The 22,323-nt window shown below is 34.6% G+C and overlaps 1 protein-coding gene and 1 long non-coding RNA gene across 5 annotated transcripts; one reads left to right on the forward strand and one right to left on the reverse strand.

The window, feature by feature from the left end:
- The first annotated feature begins 2,337 nt into the window (after nt 1-2,337).
- LOC100372855 (3-ketoacyl-CoA thiolase A, peroxisomal-like) lies at nt 2,338-22,321 on the forward strand. 4 transcript variants are annotated; one of them, XM_085501083.1, is made up of 11 exons: nt 2,338-2,648; nt 13,991-14,142; nt 16,172-16,294; nt 16,601-16,699; nt 17,789-17,869; nt 18,656-18,752; nt 19,234-19,324; nt 19,860-20,039; nt 20,516-20,571; nt 20,674-20,819; nt 21,895-22,321. In XM_085501083.1, exons 1-11 carry the CDS (start codon nt 2,568-2,570, stop codon nt 21,971-21,973), a joined length of 1,185 nt encoding a protein of 394 aa, XP_085357209.1. In that variant the 5' UTR covers nt 2,338-2,567; the 3' UTR covers nt 21,974-22,321. The 4 variants fall into 4 exon arrangements, with proteins under 4 accessions (XP_085357209.1, XP_085357211.1, XP_002742159.2 ...); XM_085501085.1 differs by lacking the exon at nt 2,338-2,648 and adding an exon at nt 2,696-3,325; XM_002742113.3 differs by lacking the exon at nt 2,338-2,648 and adding an exon at nt 2,696-3,321.
- Nucleotides 7,873-10,492, reverse strand: LOC146740239 (uncharacterized). Its single transcript, XR_014929973.1, has 4 exons — nt 10,304-10,492; nt 9,768-9,821; nt 9,009-9,066; nt 7,873-8,836 (listed from the first exon to the last, which is right to left on the reverse strand). It is a non-coding gene; the product is annotated as an uncharacterized LOC146740239 (long non-coding RNA).
- Nucleotides 22,322-22,323: the final 2 nt, after the last annotated feature.

A 22,323-nucleotide genomic window follows, 5' to 3' on the forward strand; every position in this document is an offset into this window, starting at 1 on the left:
TGACGACTTCAATTTAACTTTACACCGACTTGTGACGACATGACCTATATTGTAACGTCCCTCACTATTCTCATATTTGTATTAATATTTAATCAAATTTATGTCAAGTTTGCGTAGCGAAGGTTTAGTAAAGGGGGAAGGTATGGTTCAATTTATATTATTATTACCTTTCCCCCTTTATTAAACCTAAGCTTCGCAAACATTTCTATGTTAAGTTACAGAATATTCAACTTTTATTTAATTAAACCTAATTAAAACGCAATTCTATGTTGAATTGCATTGTAATTGAGTTTGATGCAACCCTATATAGGAACGCGTTTTAATCAAGTTAATATCGCTATATAACTACATGTATATAAAAAGTTAATTCAACTATATTAAAAGTTAATCCAATGTGTGTGTGTACATTCAAGCATGTATTCATTAAACATTTCTCAGACATGTACATTGTATTGACAGTTTTGTTCAGACAAGGTACAATGACAAGTCATTGTAGAATACATTTGTAAGCCATTTTGTTCAAACAAACTACAAAAATCAACATTTGAACATGACATTAACCATTATCACTACCAAGGCCCCCCATGGTTACTGATACATGTCATGTTTTGTTTTATGATTTGATTCAAAAAGGCAAATGTGTATATTTATGTGTCCTCAATGTTAATTCATACAGTTAAATACCAAAAATCACATTTGCTGTATGGGGAAACATTAAAATATTACCTATTTTGACCATAGAAACACCTCTGAAATTTACATAAGTTTATGCACTACTATGGGAAAATATGGTATTACATTTCATCGCTTGTGCTGATCACAAATAGAAGGGGGTGTTTGCAGGTCTGTGTATGTGCATTCATGTGTCAAGTCTTGTTCTACCACTGTCACAAAATAAATACCTGAATACTAGTAGTTACTGCTTTTGCATAGTGATTATAAACCGGTTTAAACTGTTCTGCTCTCTACGTTAACATACGATATGGAAAGTTATTTAGATTAGATGCCGTCTATAATCATGAAAAAATCTAGGAATAATTCTTGGGTGCACTGCGAATTAAAGGCACTCTGAATGACTAGATTCTAAGCTAGAAGTTAGATTGCTATTACAATTCTCATTTTTTTTTTGACTCCTGTGTGCAAAGCACACAATGGGAGTCTTTGCAGTTAGTGTGTCTGTATGTGTGTACATGTATGCGTGTGTGTATGTGTGTGTCCATCTTTTCCACTGATATCTCAAGAACCATGCATTGGTTTTTGATGAAACTTGGTGCATGGATGCTCTGGGCCAATGCGCAGATTTGATTAGGTTTTGGTAGAAATCCTTGCATATTAATTACCTAATTTGCATGATAATTAGCTCATTTTTAGCTGTTCCATGACTTTTCCACTGATATCTAAAGAACCACTGATTGAATTTTGATGAAACTTGGTTCATAGATGCTTCGTACTAATGCAAGGTTTTGATTAGTTTTGGGTAAAAATCTGTGCATATTAATTACCTAATTTGCATAATGATGAGTAAATTTTCGACTTTTCCACTGATATCTCCACTACTAACCATCACATTTCAATGAAATTTGGTATCTAGATGTCATAGGACACTGCACAGACCTGGTAGTTTTTAGGGTAATATCAGTACATATTAATTACCTAATTTGCATAATAAATTAATTTTCAGTTTTTGATATTTCAAGTAGTAAGCATTACATTTCAATGAAACATGGTACATAGATACTCAAGGACTATGCAGAGATCGATTGTTTTGGGACAAATATTTGTGCATTTCAAACACCTAATTTGCATAATTAGTTAATTTTCGGCTTTTCAACTGATATTTCAACTGCTAATCATCACATTTCAATGAAACTTGGTACATAGATAATCAAGGACTATGCAGAGACCTGATTAGTTTGGAGGTGAATAATTGTGCATATCCCCGGCCCTGTAACCATTATACATTGTTTGTAGTATACTACATAATAATGGTTACAGGGCCGGGCGATCTCTCGACCCCTATTGTATATTTCTTTTATTATCACAGAAACGTACCGAGCGCCTGTGCTCTAGTGGCGTTGACGAGCGGGGTCGATGAACATTATACCAGTAACCGTGATAATTATACCTATAATAGTATGTGGTTATCCGATTAACTTGCAATTTAGAAGCACGGTTTCCACAACAATGCTCTATGTAGCCATGGAGGTAAAAGTGCTGTAGCTAAACTTTAGTCCCATCAATATTATCTCCACAAGATGAGATCTTTGGAAAAATGAGTTTGATGACATGGTACAAAGGTCAAAACAACACGTGACCGGCAACCACAAAGTTCACATCGGTCCCGTTCAGACGTTCGTCATTTTTAAACGACTTTAAACTTTATTCCCATCGATATTATCTCCACAAGACGAGATCTTTGGCAAGTTTGATGACATGGTACAAAGGTCAAAACAACACGTGACCGACAACCACAAAGTTCACACCGGTCCCGTTTAGACGTTCGTCAACATTTCGTGTTAGTCAGAGTTAGTTGTTTCACGGCAGGCTGTCAAACTCAAGAGAACAAAATGCAACGAATGAGAACCATAGCCGGTCATTTCGTAGCCCCAGCAGTGGGGGCAAATATATCAACTCTGCATCCAAATGATGTAAGTGCCCTGGCGTCTGCTGCTCTGTCTGGACCCGATGATGTTTAGCCCTGAGTACAGTCCTGTAGGTTGGCCTCCTTCCGTTGATCATTCGGCCCCCACAGTCCTGAGAAGTCGCATAGACCGAGGATTCGACACCCGCCTACAAATTTATGGCGGAGAACCGTTCTGCAGTTTTCATGATTGTAACCAGCTAAAACATCTATCGACTAATCTAGCGATCACAAATACCTTTTTTGTGGCCGAAAAAATGAACCTACAGCACTGGAACGTTGGCGAAAGCAAGTTTTACGCAACAAAACAACGTTTTGTTTATGAATGCGTCAAGAACAAGATGGCGGCGTATATTTTCGGTTGACGTTGGAAAATGTCGATTTGATCGACCCTAGTGGGAAATCTTATGTAATTTCGCTTCCAGTTAAGGTATTTAGAATAGTTAGACGTATCGACCTGCTTATTTTTTAACTGCAAAGCTGAATGCCTCTTAAATCGCCCGATACACTCTTTCACGATAGTGTCGAATCCCCGGTCTATGCGACTTCTCAGGACTGTGGGGGCCGAATGATCAACGGAAGGAGGCCAACCTACAGGACTGTACTCAGGGCTAGATGATGTTGTGATCGTGTCGGCCAAACGAACACCAATTTGTAAAGCTAGGCGAGGTTCCTTCAAGGTGGGTATGTATAAAAGTTGTGTGTTATATCATGTCTGATGCAGCTGGGATAAAATTAGTTTTCCTGACGGGAGACGTTTGGATCTTGTGGTCTACAGGACGTTAAGACATGGTTGGGATGATGCATAGTTGGCTGGGGTGCATGTTCGTTTGACCCTAACAGATTCTCTGTAGCCAGGGCTAGGATGGTTTTGGGAAAAATAATATTTGAAAATGTTGATGTTTATTGCTATCTTTGTCGAATGCTAAATGAAAAGCAATTCACCTGAAGTTGTCATTGACTTTAAGCTTGTTACCAAAAATAATTATCCGTACAGTTGACAATTAAACAAGTGGCTTACTAAAACTATATGGAACTTCTCATTGTAGTAAATCTCTGTAAACCGTTTAATTTTTGCTGCTATAAAATTTTTTGTGATTTGGTAATTTACTTTGACATTAGGACTCCAGTGAAATCTTACAGTGGGTGCCAAAATAACTGATCATGAAAACTGCTATTCGGAGTATTCCCCTAACAAATTTTCTTGGAATAATGAAATATCCCTTTGAAGATTCTTAGATTTGGCTCACCAAATTGTTGTCTTATTTTATTCATCAAAGACTTATTATAATGTCCCTGTTATTTTATACAGCTCTATATCTGATATATATATATATTTCAATAAAAAATCAGTGTTTGTCGATCATTAAATTTTGTTAAAAAAATGTAGTAATTTGGTGATCTGCAATGGTGCTAGAAGTCTGCCACTAGTGTTGGCTGATTCCCGCCTCAAGTGTCATGGCACACCAAGCCACAAGAGGCCGGTACCTAGTAACGGTTCCAGCATTCTGATTAGTCTGTCACTTTCTCATTGCTTGTTCTATTTCCCTTGGTTACCTGACATCAGCGTTTACGCTCATGGCCCTAGAGCAAGGGTTTCCTTGTACTCTTGAAAGTTGGGCGGAAAAAAACCCCTGCGTCCTACTTGCCATTCGCAAAGGACGCCGGTAACCAGCGAACCACCAATGCGACACATTCATGCTTGTGCATATGCCTCATATGGTATCTTAAGCTTTTGTCTATCTGGTTATTAGTGGGCATTTTTTTCTTTTCTTTTCAATTTATTTTTTCATTTTTCAATATAATTTCTGTTATGTAAACAGCTTTGATTTACAGAAGAAAATAAGTTTTTAATGGAGCAAATATCAAATTGAATTAAATATATTGATTTGCTTAAAAAAAAAAACGAAGAGAGTAATTTTCATGAAAACATTTATGCTACAGCTTTTATAAATTGGAAGTCACAACCAGTCTGTCATTGTCTGCGTCTTAAAATTAACACACGGCCACATATACCATACTTAGACTTTGACTCGTTATGTACAGGTCAGTGTTCTTTTTTGACTCCCGTGTGCTAAGCACACAATGGAGTCTTTGCAGTTAGTTTGTCTGTATGTATGTGTGTGTGTGTATATGTGTGTCTGTCTGTTCCACTGCTATCTCAAGAACCATACATCGGTTTTTGATGAAACTTGGTACATAGATGCTCTGGGATAATGCTCAGACCTGATTGCTAGTAGTTTTTGGCTGAACTTCTGAGTGTATTAATTACCTAATTTGCATATTAATTTACTAAATTTAAGCATTTTCACTTGTTTCTCATATACTATTAGATAATGCGCAGACCTGATTAGTTTTAAGTTGAAATATGTGCATATTAATAATCTAATTTGCATATAAATTAGGCAATTTTAAGCATTTTCACTTTTTCTTGTATACCATTCAACAGATTTTAATGAAACATGGTACATAGATGCTCTAGGATAATTTTTGGTTGAAATTCGTGTATATAAATGACCTAATTTGCATATAAATTAGCCAATATTTAACCCTTTCCCCAATATTTTAACCACTCATCTCATTCAATGAAACATACTCAGGTAGATGCTTAGGAATAAGCCATATACATGTTCAGTTTAGAGTTAAATTGTGTGCTTACTAATTACCTAATTTGCATAAATTAACCAATTTATAGGTGCTACACAGGTACATACTAAGGTGCCTTTAGATGATCCACAGACCTGATTACTTCAGGGTTGAAATCCATGCATAATTGATTACCTGTGATTAGTTTCATGTGTTTTTCTTAATATGCATAACTGTAATGTACTAAGTACTGTTGCAGATAGGGACATGCAACCGATGCTTTAATATTGTGGTTTGGCAAGATACAATGTATATGACTAAAATATTAGGTCGTCATATTTGGTCATTATTTCATTAAATATTTATAATTGTTAACCCATAGCTGCTTAGAACCACCCTAATCATTTGCTCTATTAGAAGCACATGTGCTTACTGCAAAAATAAAGGACAAGATAAGTCTATGGTCAAAATAAGACATATTCTTATGATTTTGCATGCAATAAACTCTATGCTTTATGTGTAATGAAGATGTGCTTTTAATATTATTATAGTAATAAATACAGTACTCCTTATTTGTTTTAAGTTTTCTTTGATTTTACTGTCTAACAAGGTGAACAAACTTGGACTGAGATAATCATGCAGTTTTAAGCTCTTTGAATTCCTTTGAAGTTTTGCCCATTGACAGCTAATCTTGACAAACAGATTTCAAAAAAATATGAAAAAAATGATGTGGGTTTTTATTTTTAAAAAGTCAAAGCTCTGGTAGAATTAAAGATATTATATCATTTTTTTCATTAATAAATATGCATATATCAAATCATAAATTACATAAAAAATGTGTTCATATAAAGAGTATGATATGAGTTTTCAAAGTCACAAGCAGCCATTGGTAGATCACTCTCACAAACACTACAAGCTTATCATCTCCTGTTCTGTTCAGTACTCTGTGCAGGGAAAGTCTATTCTATTTGTGCTCACAAAGTGTCTCAATAATATTATAGTCCTTACCACTTGCTATATGATAAAAGTTGGATGAAATGGAAAGTCTAGAAAAATGTAGTTAAACTATTGTATTCCTTGACAATGTTATTGTGTTCTATTTATAAGTCTTGCACATATAAGGTGATTTTGGAGACTACTGAATGGGGATTTTGATGGAAAACACCTTTAGACCATACAATAGATTAGGGTCTAATGCACTGGGTTTGAAATTAGTCAACTTTGTCACAATTCAATCAAAAAAATATGATTTTATTATTAATTTCTAAAACAACTGAAATAATAGGTTCTGTTCTATGTGAGATCATAGTTCAGGTATAGTAACCTAAAATGATAACTCACTGTCACTTAAAGTGACTTTACCTTAGCCCTTAAATTAGTTACCGATCGATTTTGATGATTTTTTCGATACTTATGACTGTTTTCAAACACTAGAATCAATTACAGAGACTTTCACCTTCCCAAATTTGTAATAATCACCAATGACTTTTTTTTGACCAATGACTGACATCACATCTAAATACAGATAAATACATCATCATAATTACAACATCGGCAAAACAAAAGGAATTTGCTATTGAATTTCTGTGCGCTAACACGTAAATAAAATGAAACGCTTGTTCAAAATAAGATGCATGCAAGAAAAATGCCAAATAAAACGTTATATTTGTCATTCTTGAAATAAATACACAATGAATTTACATAATGACAAGTGCCGCCATAGACAATGCAAATTGCACCCTCTTTCGGTGTAGCAACACATGCCACATCAGAAATGTCATGCTGTTATCATAGGTTATTACTTATTTCAAGGTATTGATCTACCTTAAATGTAAACATATTACCTTTTTGGCTCTATTAGAAAATAGTCTTTAAAATAAGTGCACATAAACCAAAAACACGAATAATTGAATACTGCATCTGAAAATATTTTCAAAACCTTTTCACACCCATGATTTAAGTAAGTGTGTGGAGATGCTGAACATCAAGTACAAAATTTGAAAGTTAAACAAAACAAAAATATATGTTGCCTTTAACTCGCAGTATGGTTAACTGTTAATTTAACTTTAAGTTATTGAATGTTGACGTTAAACAAAAACCAAAATGTATGTTGCCCCATCGAAGTTCTGTTAACTGTTAATTGAATATCGAGTTACAATTTGGGCGTGATTTCACAAAAGTGGGCATGGTTTTAAAAATATGGGCGTGGTCATTTCTGTAACTTGATGTTTTCGTAACTCGATGTCTGTAACTCGAACAATTCAGCATCTCAAGTGTGTGTATGTATGGTGTTTCAGAGGATGCATAAAAGCCAAGTACAAATATGACTTGTACTATTAGACTAAAACATTGTAGTATCATCACACCAGAACATTGTCATCCCAGTCTTATATTCTGTTAATTTCTTCCAATCAAGTCAGAACAATGCTGTGTGCCACTGTCCTCTGATGGCAGCTATACACGACACCTTAACACTGATTGCTGAAATTCTTTCACTCATATGTTTTGTTGACATTTTGGGCTATATTTTATAAGGGAAGGCACATTTGGCTGTCACATATACAAAACTTCATAGGAATACTTCTGATTATAACTTGAATATACCATTCATACTTGCAGTGTTAAATAAGCATCATTGAACACACTTGTCTTGTAATTTAATATATTAAGATTTATTTAAGATATCATATCCAACATAATAAACCAGTATTTCTTTCTCCCTTTGATCGCCATCATTTTCTCTGTCAAAAATTGGAATCAAAATTTTGCATATTTATTTGCCAAAAATTCTTCCAAATCATTTCCCAATAGCTACAAATTTTGATCACATTTTTTTGAAATAAAAAAAAAATATCTGAGATTGAAAATTTTGTAGGTGACAGAAGACTTTGGCATTAACAAATTGTATATTCTATAGCCAAGCTGTAAATGATAGAGTAAAGATGTAAATACAAGGAATCTGAATAGGAAAATTATGTACATGTTTGGAAAATAAAAATATATTTTGTCATAATAAAATATCCATCTGACATTATTCTGTACAGAATTTATAAAAACTTAATATTAATTTCAGCTCTGGTGGAATTAAAATCATTGTCATATTTTGGAATGTATTTTTTGTCAAGGTTTCTACTGACCCAACTGGTTTGACTGTGAAATACAATTTAAATAATTAGGTCCACCTTAGGAATAACAATGCCACTTCAGTCAATCTACCCATCATGCAACACTACACTAAATTATGTAACTCAGAGGTAGTGTAATCTGTTATATTGTGACTTCTTTGGTTTTGAGGTTCTTAAATAAACATAGGATTATACAACATATAGATTCAGATAAACTTGTCAAATATTTATATAATAAACGCATTCTTTCTAGATCAAGTGTGATATTCTGTTGGTGACCAATTCAAAGCTTTGTTTTACCAGAAAATGACTCATGTTGCAAATCCTATATTATTCTTATAGCAGTATTGTGTACTGGGATCGTACATATCCATATGAATATTTTAGACTGTATTTGTCTCTTGAATTCCATTTGCGATACTTTCATCACTGGCGAGATTATCAGTCACACTGTTCTCCATACCTTGCTCAATATCATTCATCTCTGAAAAATAGAAATGACTGTCATCCTAAAAATGTTTCTGCTGTAAAGTCATTCATGCTACGTGGGTTCCAATTACAAATATTTTATGCATGATGTATCACAGGCAGACACATTTTTGATGGTCTCTGATGTTAAAATGAAATAAAATGAAAACAAAGCTGCTTATCGATACCTGTTTCTCTGTTAGTTGCATTATTATGCTGAGCTTTCTTTTTGCAGGCATTGCAATGCTTGTAAACAAAAAAGAATAATATCATGCATGTAAGAACTAGTAGTAGTAGCCCCACAATCAATATCAACCAATTTGTGTTGAAACCACCTGTTGAATCAAAAGTATGATTTTAAACAAGGATTTATAACATATGTAAGTATGATAATTATGTACCGTATATCATATGTACCGGTAATAACAAATGAATGATCTTGCAATTCCATTTCAATCGAATGTATTTTAACCAATGAAATTACATAACACACTTGAATTCTTGGAAATGTTTCAATTGCATTAGCGGGGGTGAGGTTATCACCACTCAAAAAATTCAAAACTCTATGCTCTTTGCAAATAAACAAGGACACTAGCAAAAACAGCGGGACAGGAACACATATCAATTGTCTCACAGACTCATCTTCATTGACATTTCAAGAAATATACATTATTCTTTTCATTTTGTGATTATATCTTGCAATTTGCAAAATCTGGGAATTCATATTTGGATCTTCTTTGCATATCTCACTACTTGCGTTACCATATGCTATCATTTTAAAACAATATCATAAAGATTCCATAGAAATTATTAATCATTGAGCTGATTTTATTATTGTGGTTTCAAACAGTTCTGAGTCAAGGTATATATTGGTATTATATTAGCTGCTGTCCCTTCCAGCAGCTATAGTGTTTTACCCCAACAATCTAATGGTATGACTCACTCACCTAAATTATCACTGGCTTTTGCAATCGTTGTAAATGGTAATGTTGTGGATGTCTCTGCAAATAAAATAGAAATTCACAAATCTTAAATTGTTGGTGTTTTGAATTATTTTAGTATGAATATATAAAGTTAGAAAGTTTGACATGAAACACTGACTGTCACTTCAAAGAAAAAAAATTTCCTTTAATATTTTCCTTTTATAACCAGCAATGTTTACATTGGGAATGGAACAAAGGTAAGGAATGATTGTCAAGTGTAGCTGAAGCGAAGTTGTTAATGTAGATTTAGTTTATTTTGTTTGATTACTTTGGTATGAGTGTGAACCATGAATTTTTAAATTGTCAGAACATTTTTGTTTGACCCGAACAATTCTAATCAGATTATGATCTTCAGACACCGGTTGGCAATAGAGAACAAAACATTCCTCTGACAGTAAATCTTAAATTAAATTTGATTTATGGAGCATAGTATCAGGACAAACAGTCCACTATTTTGTGAAGTTACATGTATTTACGTAAAAAAAAATATCAGTTCTTACCACACACACTGCAGCCATCTGGAGGTTTGCTCAGTTCGCTACAGCTACTACATGGAAGGCAATGCCCAAGGCCGTTTGGGAAGTATCCCGTGTTGCAAAATGTATTCAATCCCATGGCACCACACTCCAATAAATTGAAAAAATAGCAAAAAATAAATGTACATATACTTGTACTAGCTGAGCTGCGTTTTTCCCCATTGTCTAGAAAAACATCAGGTACATGTACCTATATAGGCTTTTGAAAAGGAATTTTTTTTTTTCTATTTATAAAAGATTACCAATTCGGAAAGACCACTCCTGTTGTCACCACATATAAAACCTTAAGTACACTTCAAAATATATTATCATACATACTTGTACAAAAGATTGGTTATATCACAAGATTATAAAAAAGAAATTCAAAATATGTTATTTATTATTAGATTGTTAAATTTGTCTATCCAAATTATACCATATTTACATTGTCATATAAAGTGCAACTATATATCTTATCAGCATTGGTGCAGGGGTTACATGTTATCATGTTATCGTCATCACAATTAATAACTATCGTAAATTCCCTTGTACCTTCTGTTTCATTGTATGGTTTGGGGTTAAAATTTATACTGATGATATCCAATTAAAGGTTGTAAGATGTATATGCATTGAGATATAGTCGGCCAGGCAGCATACATGTATATATGTAGTTAAATATTTTGAGTCTAAGAAAAATATATTCCTGCAACCAACATTGAATTTATATTTATGGTAAACATATCATGGCTTATTTATTTGTTGTCAATTTATTTTTTTAATTACCATGTAATACAAATGTATACTGTCCCATTAATTTTTACTCCAATAAATTCACTATGTTCATTTACCCACCATAGACTCCGGTCAGTCAAAATGACTATTTTGAACTGTAGGCATTTATCCTGTTATCTGGTCAAGTCAATGTAAAAGTACATTGGAGTGGTAGGATAAGGGTTAGTCTCTGATTCAGCCAATGATGGAGATAGAAATCCAGGTCAGGGGAAGCCCATGACCTAAGGATTGTCTTCCACTTCGCTTATCTTGCCTTATATTCACTTTTTTTGTTTCCCCACACCGACTGTACATCGCAAGCAAAACAGTTTTTTCACAGCTGAGTTTCTGAGGTACTCCATTCTGTGCCTATAGTAACAGTAAGACGTGGTGTCTGGTAAGATAACAATTTTCTTACAGGGGCCCGTGTTCTTTTGGTACCGAGTGACACATATGGCTACTTTTGTATGGTTTCATTGTGTCAATTTCAGGTGTAATTTCATTCCACTCATGCTTGCCTTGTTCATTTCTTATGTAGCTAAAAATGGCCGACATGAAGAAAGGGAACTTGCCGAAGCACTCCAAGAAGGGCTCTTGTGGTATCACCCCTAAAGTCTCCTCGGCCTTTCGGGAATTGCCATCAGGACCTCCTGGGTTGGAACCTCCATTGTATATGTTATTTATGTATTTTATTTATGAATTTGTGCATGGTTTTGGTTTTTGTCACAAGGACCCAAGTTGTGTTCCATGAGCGCATTCGTGTTCCCGAGGCTGACAGTGTTGCCCAGGCTTGGGTTTCGCCACGTCGTCAGTCCAGGTGGCCCTGGGGGTGTGAGTGAGAGGAGTGGGCGCAGACGCATTATCGATCCCGTGGGCCTACATAGATGCATACGCCTTTCCTCCCTTCCCACTAATTCACAGGGTACTGGAGAAACTTAGACAGGAGCACACCTGCATAATGACACTCGTGGCGACCAACTGGCCAACCAAAGCCTGGTTTTCACTACTGTTGGAAATGTTAGTCGAGACACCAGTAGGGCTTCCGGACATCCCCGATCTGCTGTCCCAACTGGACGGCACACTACCAATGAGCCCAGCAGTGTGCAGACACGCACAGATTCTAAGTGGCTGGCATTGTCCTATTATTGGGAGACTGTTTACTGCTTTTCATAATCAGAGTTCTAGACCCCAATCTAGGGAACCACCCAATTGGGATTTGTCGGTTGTGTTGTCAGCTCTAAGTGGACCACCATTTGAACTGCTGTAATTAGCACCACTGAAATATTTGACATGGAAAACAGTCTTCTTACTAGCTCTCGCCTCAGGTAGGCGTCGATCTGAGTTAGGAGTTGTGCAAAAGACACGAAAAGGGTTTCTCACCAAGGACACGATTCACAACCGATCATCATCCCCCATTTGGCCAATATTGTCGGCCCGGAGGAGTTCCTTCTATACTTGGTTCAAGCTTTGAGTTGCTATGAGAGATGTACTAGAGAGTCAAGGCAAGACGGAAAACACATGTTTATGTGTTATGGCTAGGGTAAGCAGGGTAGACCAGCCTCCTCAACTTACATTTCTAGGTGGATCACTTCGACAGCGTTTGAGATTTCTGATTGATTGGCATCCTCGGCACAGGATCTACAGAGACACCAAGTATGAACTTGACCGGAGTCCATGGTGGGTATGAACTAGGTGAATAGGCGGGTTGAAAACCCGCGCCTGTGTTGGCAGCTATACATTTTGAGTACTGTAGCCAATTTATTTTTTACTCAAATAATACTGTCCCAATCAAGACAGTTGCCTGTGGTGGCAGCTATACATTTTGAGTACTGTAGCCAATTTATTTTTTACTCCAATAATACTGTCCCAATCAAGACAGTTGCCTGTGGTGGCAGCTATACATTTTGAGTACTGTAGCCAATTTATTTTTTACTCCAATAATACTGTCCCAATCAAGACAGTTGCCTGTGGTGGCAGCTATACATTTTGAGTACTGTAGCCAATTTATTTTTTACTCAAATAATACTGTCATCCACCAATTAAATAGCCATTCCTCAGTGTTTTGACATATTGTGTTTAATTCTATACTCACTTACCATTTCTTACAAGGTACACACCATGTTAAAATATTTAAAAACATATAGCTGTTGGCAATATGTACAACATCAAAAACTAATTTATTTTGAACAATGTTTGTACCGCCAACGTCAGGGTGTGTACACTGGGGAATAGGCTAGATCAAGCAAAGATTTGTAAGTACATACTACCTGACAAATTCAGTTTATTTCTGTGTCTCCTAATGATTTTTTAAACCAGCACTTAAAAATTACACTAAAATAATGAAGATTTGGTTATTTTGTTCCCGATCGTGAATATCATAAATTTCATGTTGTGACCGAAAAATAGAATGCTCTGTGTCATACCCCTTCTATTTTATAGTAGAAATTAGCGAAATTTGTCATCATAGCGGAACACAAATGTGCACACTGTCGTAAGGGGGAGTACAATCATTCTCTTGTCAGTGTCAGCACTGTTAACAATTCTTTATGACTCTCATGTATGCCGCTAATTATAACTATCCAGTACGTGTCAAATCAGTGAAGAATAAATATAGATAAAATGGTGCAGTATCCATTTTGTTTGCATGTTTATTAAGTCTTATTCTATTAATTATTATTCTACTAATATCAAGTAATCTGAAAACCAGTATAACTGATGCACTTACATTACCATTTTTTCAAATCTTTTGAATCAGATCGAATTATTGATTGATCTATTACCCTTGGTTCATGTACATCAAAAATGAAATCAACATTTGCATTTTATTCCTTTTAGAATATATTTGTGAACACTAAACTGATTAACAACCATTGCTGGTTACTATTTGTGATTTTCTAATAGGATACTGTTCCTGATGCTCTGCTGGAAGCTGTCATCACCAGGGTCTTGAAAGAAACTGGAATAGATCCCAAATACATAGGAGATATAGCTGTTGGCAATGTATTGGCAGAGGGGTCTGGGGCTGCAATGGCTAGAATGGCTCAGTTTAGATGGTGAGTTGAATACATAAGAGATATCATTCAGTGTAGTCATTGATTTAATTGGTTCTATGGTCGTCCAAGTGTTTCAAAAATGGCTAGATTAAATCGAGCATGCTAATTTCCTTTCGTACCCGCTAAAACTCATTTGGGTACTAATTTTATACTCGGTCAACGCTAAATTCATTAAGACACACTAAATTTTCCTTGTTATAGAATGAGTTAAAATGTATCAAACATGCTACGCTTCATTGGTAATGGCTCCAGCTAAACTTGCATTCAAGAGCGCTGAAAATATTGGTAGTGCTAACAAAAATCGATGGCAATAGAAATTTTCTAGGGAGCTAAACATTGGACACAAAGTTAAGGCGTCACAATCTTTAACCCGGAAATAATATGTGGCATGCCTCGTCTTATTGGGTCATTGTTTGCAGCGCACATTTCTGAATGGGATCTCTATCTCATTTCATGAATGAAGAAGTAAGTGCGTCTCGGTGATTTTTACTAATTATACGTCAAGTATCAGGCATAATTTTGTTTTGGTCACAAACGAAATAACTGCGTACAGAGGAAATGTGTGCAGTGTCATGTCCACAAAAGAATTTCCTGTTTCTATGATTTGTTTGTTGAAATATGATTTCATCATGACCTATCTAAACTCCTTCAACTGTTGAGACTCAATGAATGTAATAGTGCAACACCTGGAATACACCTTTTCTATTTTTTTTTTCGAATAATTAACATTGACCTGACAGGCTAGTTACCTGTGTTTGGGTCTTAGTGTGGCTGTTAAATTTGAAACAGCACGGCTACTTATGCGAACTGTACTTATTACCACCATATTATTTTGTGTATATATAAATGAATATTAGTATTTTGTATGTTAAAGCGGGGGAGTCGTAACCTGCGCATGCGTCAGATGGCCATAGCGTGTCATTGTTTACAAACAAGCGTCTACCCATAAGCCTTTGCGTTTTAAGCGTGTGTTGTTATCGTCGTTTGGGACTCAATTCCCGCGCATGCGAAGGTGACGACCCTCTCGCTTTAATGTTTTGTGCAGCAAGTAGATGTAATGTATTTACAATCAGTGTCATGTAATGTGGGTGCATTAAGCCATATACGAGTAAAACCACAGTCAGTGGCAACTATACCTCAATTATTGCATTTTTCATTTTTTAATAAGTAATGTTTTAGAGATGCTGTTGTTTTATATGTTCCAATTACTGTAAATTCAGTAAAAATAAAATCTAGTGTATATTTCTTTTTTCATATATTTTACATTCAATTCATCAAAAATCAGTGAAAATTAATTTCAGCTAAAATGAAGTATTTTACAGTATTACTCTCTTTCTGCTGTTTTGGATTCTCACAGTATGCATGAGATTAAAACATAAAAAGAGGAGTGAGTTTTCCAGCGTTCTTTTGCTTATATCCTTACATTACTGTAAAATGACTAATTTTCACTGGGTTTAAATTTCGCTGATTTACCATTTTAGGCATACTTAGTGGGTTTTAAATTCACGGTATTATCATTTAGATAATGTGTTCTATGCTAAATTTTACATTTTCACTGGGTTTTAATTTAGCGCATTTCCCAGTCAGCAAAATAAGCAAAATTAAAACCCAGTGAATAATTAACCCTTTTACAGTATGTCATTTTCTGCAAACAAATCACCTAAATAATGTTAGCTTTCAGCTGAATGATAAATATGACACTACAGTCATGACAAATTTGTCAAATCTCACACGTATGATTCGCTTATTTTTTCACTTTGAATTTCAACAGTGACAAAGCAAGTAACTGGATATATATCTAAAACAAGTTTAAAAGTGCATACTCCAATGTAATATTAAAATAGGAAATGTTTATCTGTTTACTAAAATTTATAGTCGAGCACGATTATGATATGAAAAATTATTGAATGGTCTGTGCATGGTAATCATAAAAATGATTATGTGGTGTATATATACCAGTAAGTGATGTTGGCGCCCTCTGTAGGTGACATAATTTGTGTGTAATCTTTTGTTTTTTATCATCTTGCAGTGGGTTACCAGAGACAGTACCATTACATGGTGTTAATAGAATGTGTTCATCTGGTCTGCAGGCTGTTATGAACATTGCTGCGGGTATCAAAGCGGGTTTATACGATGCTGGCTTGGGTTGCGGGTAAGCATGTTTATGATATGGCTGTGTTTATTGATATTTTCATAATGTGCATTTTCAGATATTATTTTAATGATTTTATTGATCTGCCTTATATCTAAAAAATGAATTTGTGTCATGTGTAGTTTTAGTAAAATTGTTCAGAAATACAAAATTTACGTTGCTGACACATCATTCCTGATAATATAAAGCATGATAATATTTACAACTGCATGGAATTCAAAAAATCGTAAAATTGAACAAATATAAATTAGCAGAACAAGAGAAGAATTAATTACTCACAATTAATGTTTTATTCTGTTATGGTAGGATGGAATCTATGTCTGTATATAAACAAGGCAGCGATACTAATATCAATCCGAAGTCGTTTGAGTTTGACAAGGCACGTGACTGCATGATACCTATGGGGTATGTAGCATACACCTTTTAATTGATTGCTTTAATTATCACTTTTTGCATATATAATTATAAATGATAAATTTACATATATCCTGATGTTACTTGGTACCAAATGTTTAGGGGGTTATATATAAATCATGTGATATCATGTTTACAAGTAATCATAGTACTGTAGAATACTTTATTTTCGCTTGGAATTTATTTTCGCTATTTTCGCTGAAGGGATGATTCCGTGAAAATAAAATCCAGCGAATATACTTTTTTTCCTATATTTTCACATTAAACTCATCCAAAATCAGTGAAAATAATTTCCAAGTAAACGCCCAAAAAGCCTTTTCAGTGAAAATTAATTCCAGCGAAAATAAAGTATTCCACAGTATGTAATTGAAATCCCCAGATCAGCTTCTTATCATTTAATATTTGTCTAATAATCACTTTTATTGAGAATAGTTTTACAGTATGTAATTACATGAACTGAAATCATATTATAGTGAATCTGGTTTAGTGATTGAGTAGATGCATGGGGGTTGTGGTTCAAGAAAGTGATAATTGCTTGTCATGAAATGCATGGATTTAAATCTCACCACTTGCAGTAGTAATAAAATTCTAAGGTTTTTCATTCATTCATTCATTCATTCATTCATTCATTCATTCATTCATTCATTGAATCTTGTTTTGGTCGTAATCTCATCATTTTCAAATAAATAAAGATTAAAATTAAAACTGACTTTAAGTTACTAAATAAAACAAAATTTCTCTTAGTCAGTAAACACTTCCACAAATTTTGTACAAAATTCCTATTACTATGATTAACATTTTTGGGGAAAAATGTTTTTATTTATTTTTGTTTTGCAATGGATGGCAGCATAGATTTGAGTGTTAAAAGGATCAAATGCTTATTGTCACTTCCATAATATTTTATTCAACGAGACATCAACATAAGTAACTTGCTTGCTGACTTATTTGCTGTGCATACCTTAGAGTTGTCTTGATACTGGTTACATGCCATTTATTCAAAAAGTTACATTGTGTAAAATACTCTAAGTTCCCAGATTGTCATTTATCTTTTCTGTGTATTGATTGTATGTTTGTTTACAGAATTACGTCTGAGAATGTCGCTGAACAGTATGGCATAACACGTGAAATGCAGGACAAGATGGGGTATGAGTCACAGACGAAGTAAGTGGCTACTAAAAATGGGACCTAGTTGTTCCCAGCTAATGTACTGTTAATAAGAAAAGATGGTTTAAATATGTCAACGACAAATACTCTTTTGCTACTCACCTGAGGCACATGGAATAGAGAATTATTTGTCAGAGTAAAAATGCTTATTTTCTTTAAATGAGTCCCATGGTTTACATGTACATAATATACCGGTATATAAAAACAGTTTGGCTTATAGTCTTCAAAAGATATCACTTTCTACCAAAAAATTAGACAACAGTTTTGCTGAAATGGGAAAATTGGATGTACATGTACATACAGTCATTAAATTGACAAAACAAAACGTTTTAGAGAAGAAGTTGTCATTTATGAAGCGAAAATCACTGTTACCGGGTAATTGTTTTTGGGCAATTCATTGCAACTTCTTATGAACAAATTTCTATCCACTTTCCCTGAGGCACTTAAATGTACAAAAAAAATCATATCTTTCAGTAAGACCCTTTTTATCCTTTCCTAAGGATTTTATGCGTCTAATAAAAAAATATAAATATATCAAATATGTTATATAATTATTGAGAAAAAAGCAATATCCCAGCTTATCAGACTCCAATAAAATATACAAGTTACTTAAACTGTAACCTCCTGTAGCTGGACCGATTTTGTTCAAAGAGACTTGCCATCAAGCTCTCTTGTAAAAAAAAGATGCATTGTATTCGCAACAAGGAATCAATAATATCGGGGTACTGTGGTGTGGTGTTTTTAAGTTTGGTGATTATTAGTTTTAATTTCCTATCTATTCAGAGCAAAGAGAGCAAGGGACCTTGGGAATTTCAAAGAAGAAATTGTTCCAGTGACTACTACGGTTCTTGACAAAGATGGTGATTCTCATGAAGTCACTGTAAGTAAAATGAGGTCATGTGACACATTTGACATGTTTATTACGATATTGACATCACCAAATTGATCACTGTGTACAAGGTTAAACTTCATTGATTTACTTGTGATTGAAACTAACATCACCAAGAACATTTCCCATTCAAAGAAAAACTACATTTAGCACAGGCTTTCATGTTGTAACTCACTGACATGATGCATACCTATAACAAATATGCCTGTTATGTGATTGGATGTTAAATATAGAAAACAAAAACTATATTTTTTTCAATCTTGTTATTAAAAATTGAATTTGATGGTGTTGTCATTATCTGCTGAAATATACGATAAATAAGGGTAAACCAGCAAGTTCGGAAAGCCATCTATCGGTATTAAGTTTAAATATTCTTTGTCGATCAATTTGTGAGTTCCATTCACTTCTCCTACATGAATTGTATTAGACATGGCTAAGTTTATTTCACAATTGGATACATCTCTGTTTATAGGTGTCACAGGACGAGGGAATTAGAGATACCACAATGGCAGGACTTACAAAACTCAGACCAGCTTTTAAAAAAGATGGAACTACCACTGCAGGTACCGTGTTTTATTATTATGACCCAAAAGATTGAGATTGACTTTTAAATTTTGGTGTACTTTGCACACTTTTAAGTAACCATATCCCTTATCTGGTCAAGTAAATATAAGTGTACATGTACACAGGGCTGGCAGGATAAGGGATAATGGTCCTTTGAAAAATATGTCAACCTGGGTTGGATTAGTTTTGTGCATTATCATGAACTAGATTGAACAACACAGTTTGTGCAGCAAAGTATTTTATTTGTGAGTACATTTTTGTTTGCATTTGGATTTCACAGACTTGTACTGATCAAAAATGGTGGTGCTAGTTTAGAATGGTTCAGTAATGTATTGGTCCAGAATATTTCAGTGCAGTACCAGAATGGTCTGGTGTACAGTCCATTGATACTGCATGAACCAAAATGAATATAGCTTGTTTGAAATAAGGGCAGTGCTCTATATTATTAAACCTATGAAGAATGACTTGTTTCCAAGTGATTGAAAACAAGATGGATATATTGTGTATTCATACAATCTGTATCATCTTAATCAGGTAATTCTAGTCAAGTGAGTGATGGTGCAGCTGCTGTATTATTGATGAAGAGATCACTAGCTGAAAGGTTACGCTTACCAGTATTAGGCCGAATTATATCATATGCCGTGGCTGGAGTACCGCCAAGGGTCATGGGAATTGGCCCTGCAGAAGCCATTCCAAAGGCTCTAGAGAAAGCAGGTATATAAATTTAGAATTCAGTTTGGGTCGATCTTGACATGCAAGTGTGGGTGGATACAGTCAATGCATATCATTACCGGTATTTCAACTGTTAAAATTATGAATTGGAACTATTAATATATTGTACCCGTCTAACCTGTACAAATCTTTTCTTACCTGTGTTTGTAGTTTTCTGTCTCTGCTCGAAAAATACATTGTATACTACTAAGAAATGACAAAACTTGTTCATATGCTTGTTCTTGTTCATAAAGTGTATTAAACACAATATTTGTATCAAGAGGTTTTTCAGTCATCTTGTATTAAAATCGCTTTAGCCGTAAAACTCAGTGGTTTACGACAATATTTAAAGTGCCAGTCATCAGACGCTGTGGGTTTCTTGCAGCGAATACACGTGAAATACATGCGTTTGTTTACGTGAAATTCAAAGAACCTCTGCATGAACACTGGCATTTAGAATAAAACTTTGTTTATTTTAGGCCTGACAATTAATGATATTGATGTCTTTGAAATTAATGAAGCATTTGCAAGTCAGGTATGTATAGTCACTATTGAATTGGCAAAAAGATGTTTATGAATGCTTGATAATCACTGAAATGCCACAGAAAGCAATCTAGTAACTTTTAGTTTCTGTTAGGCTACTTACTGTGTCCAGAAGCTTGGAATACCCATGGAGAAGGTCAACCCTAATGGGGGCGCTATTGCACTTGGTCATCCACTTGGCTGTACTGGTGCCAGACAAGTACCAACATTGCTGTATGAACTTAAAAGGAGAAGAAAGAGGTAGGGGGGGGGGGTATTACAGACTTGATGCAAGGTAGTGATATTACAGACTTGATGCAAGGTAGTGATATTACAGACTTGATACAAGGTAGTGATATTACAGACTTGATGCAAGGTAGTGATATTACAGACTTGATGCAAGGTAGTGATATTACAGACTTGATGCAAGGTAGTGATATTACAGACTTGATGCAAGGTAGTGATATTACAGACTTGATACAAGGTAGTGATATTACAGACTTGATGCAAGGTAGTGATATTAAAGACGTGATATTACAGACTTGATGCAAGGTAGTGATATTACAGACTTGATGCAAGGTAGTGATATTACAGACTTGATACAAGGTAGTGATATTACAGACTTGATGCAAGGTAGTGATATTAAAGACGTGATATTACAGACTTGATGCAAGGTAGTGATATTACAGACTTGATGCAAGGTAGTGATATTACAGACTTGATACAAGGTAGTGATATTACAGACTTGATACAAGGTAGTGATATTACAGACTTGATACAAGGTAGTGATATTACAGACTTGATACAAGGTAGTGATATTACAGACTTGATGCAAGGTAGTGATATTACAGACTTGATACAAGGTAGTGATATTACAGACTTGATACAAGGTAGTGATATTACAGACTTGATACAAGGTAGTGATATTACAGACTTGATGCAAGGTAGTGATATTACAGACTTGATACAAGGTAGTGATATTACAGACTTGATACAAGGTAGTGATATTACAAACTTGATACAAGGTAGTGATATTACAGACTTGATGCAAGGTAGTGATATTACAGACTTGATGCAAGGTAGTGATATTACAAACTTGATGCAAGGTAGTGATATTACAGACTTGATGCAAGGTAGTGATATTACAGACTTGATACAAGGTAATGATATTACAGACTTGATACAATGTAGTGATATCATAGTGATAAAATTGTAAGATATTAGCCTGCACTGTCATGGCACATCATGCCAAGATGCCAGTATACTAAAAGCATTGGCATTCCAATCAAAGTTTTTATTCTTGTTAACCTGATGTCAGTGCTTGTTTCTTTCACAGAGCGTTTGGTGTGATTTCAATGTGTATTGGTACTGGTATGGGTGCTGCTGCCGTCTTGGAGTACCCTGGAACAGTCTAAATGCTACAAACATTTTCTCAAGCTAAACAACCTAGTATCAATGTCAATGAGCGATAATGAATATATATAATTTTTAACAAATACTGTACTTTGGATTTATATAACCATTAATTCTTTCATGTAGATTTTTAACTCAGTGCAATATAATGAGGCCAGTATATATAAATCCACAACAGATATATCTACTTGAATTTGTAAATACTGTACTGTGTTGCCATATTAAAGTTGTTCTAGAATTTATTTTTGGAAATGGCTAACCAACAAGTTCAGGTTTCCCACAACTGATGTTGTTTTACCACTCAGTGTTGTCAACTGCTGGTCTTCTAAATAAATACCAATCAAGACAAACG

This window comes from Saccoglossus kowalevskii, chromosome 7 (assembly GCF_978046115.1).
Source record: "Saccoglossus kowalevskii chromosome 7, keSacKowa6.1, whole genome shotgun sequence".
Taxonomy (NCBI): domain Eukaryota; kingdom Metazoa; phylum Hemichordata; class Enteropneusta; family Harrimaniidae; genus Saccoglossus; species Saccoglossus kowalevskii.